Source organism: Condylura cristata, unplaced genomic scaffold (assembly GCF_000260355.1).
Source record: "Condylura cristata isolate star-nosed mole 26May11 unplaced genomic scaffold, ConCri1.0 scaffold00009, whole genome shotgun sequence".
NCBI lineage: Eukaryota > Metazoa > Chordata > Mammalia > Eulipotyphla > Talpidae > Condylura > Condylura cristata.
This window is the reverse complement of record NW_004567110.1, coordinates 2227307-2228333: the sequence shown is the minus strand read 5'-3', so window position 1 is coordinate 2228333 and position 1027 is coordinate 2227307. Positions and strand designations below refer to the sequence as shown.

Genomic DNA, 1027 nt, shown 5'->3' with positions numbered 1-1027 from the left:
CGCCGCGGTGTGCCTGCAGCGGCCTCACCTGCCCTGGGGCAGCAGGATGTTGTTGACGCCGCCCAGCTTGACGTTGATCTTCAGGCAGAGGTTGGACAGGGTCTGGGGCGTCGTCCGCTGCACGTTCTTCATCTGCACGCACTGCGTGGCCATCCCCAGCACGGTGTCGCCCACGCGCTTGACCTCGGCTGCGGGCACAGAGGCCTCAGCGGCGCCGCCGTCAGCCCGCCCGCAGCCCCCGTGGCTCTCCCCCACACGCGGCTCCGACCGGCCCAGGGCAGCAGCCACACCTGTGAAGGGGAGCTGGCCCCAGGGAAGGGGTTCCCACCTCAGTCCCTGGGGCAGGGCGGGGCCAGCACCTCTACCAGTGCCCAGGGCCACGCGCGAGTGCCCAAGTATCTAAAGGAGGCGCCGGCCTGGGCAGACTGGCACCGGGGGGCCGCTAGGCCGCGCCCTCCAGCCCGGACTCTTCCACGAGCAAGCGGCCGGGAGCGCTGTGGAGACAGGCCCCCAGCAGGGAGGAGCGGGCGGGTGTCCCCGGCCCCACACCCAGGGGCTTCCGCCGGGCTGCACCAGGGCCACGTGCGCAGGGCCTGGGCATCAGACGCCACAGTGCCCCCGAGCTACAGGGCTGCACAGCTGACCAGTGCCCAGAGGACGCGGGTGGGGCCCAGCGCTGGGCGGGGGGGAGACGCCCCACTGGCCGAGCCGGCGCCAGCACCCCGGGACAGCGGGCTGCCACGCCCATCCCAGGCAGGGCGCAGAGGGGCCTACCGTACACTGGGGTCTTGCCGGGCAGGATGACCACCACCAGCTGCAGGCCGGTGTAGGTGTTCTTCAGGTGCCGGAACATGGGCTCCACGCTGTCGGCGCCCTGGGCATACTTGCAGAAGCAGGGCTGCCCCTGGATGGGCATGCCCGCGTCCCGCGATATCTTGCGCAGCTGCTCCGTGAAGGACCTGAGGAGAGGCCGCGTCACGCCAGGGCGGAGCGGCCGCACGCCCGGCAGAGCCGGAGCCGGCCAGGC

The 1027-nt window shown here is 72.5% G+C and overlaps 1 protein-coding gene across 1 annotated transcript in view; it reads right to left on the bottom strand.

Moving 5' to 3' along the window:
- Positions 1 to 1027, bottom strand: part of AGO2 (argonaute RISC catalytic component 2) — a 13151-nt gene that overhangs the window by 8227 nt on the left and 3897 nt on the right. Inside the window, exons 4-5 of the mRNA XM_012722890.1 lie at positions 775 to 959; positions 29 to 188 (exon numbers count right to left, since the gene is read on the bottom strand). Coding sequence (XP_012578344.1) covers positions 29 to 188; positions 775 to 959 — 345 coding nt within the window. The remainder of the gene's footprint in view (positions 1 to 28; positions 189 to 774; positions 960 to 1027) is intronic.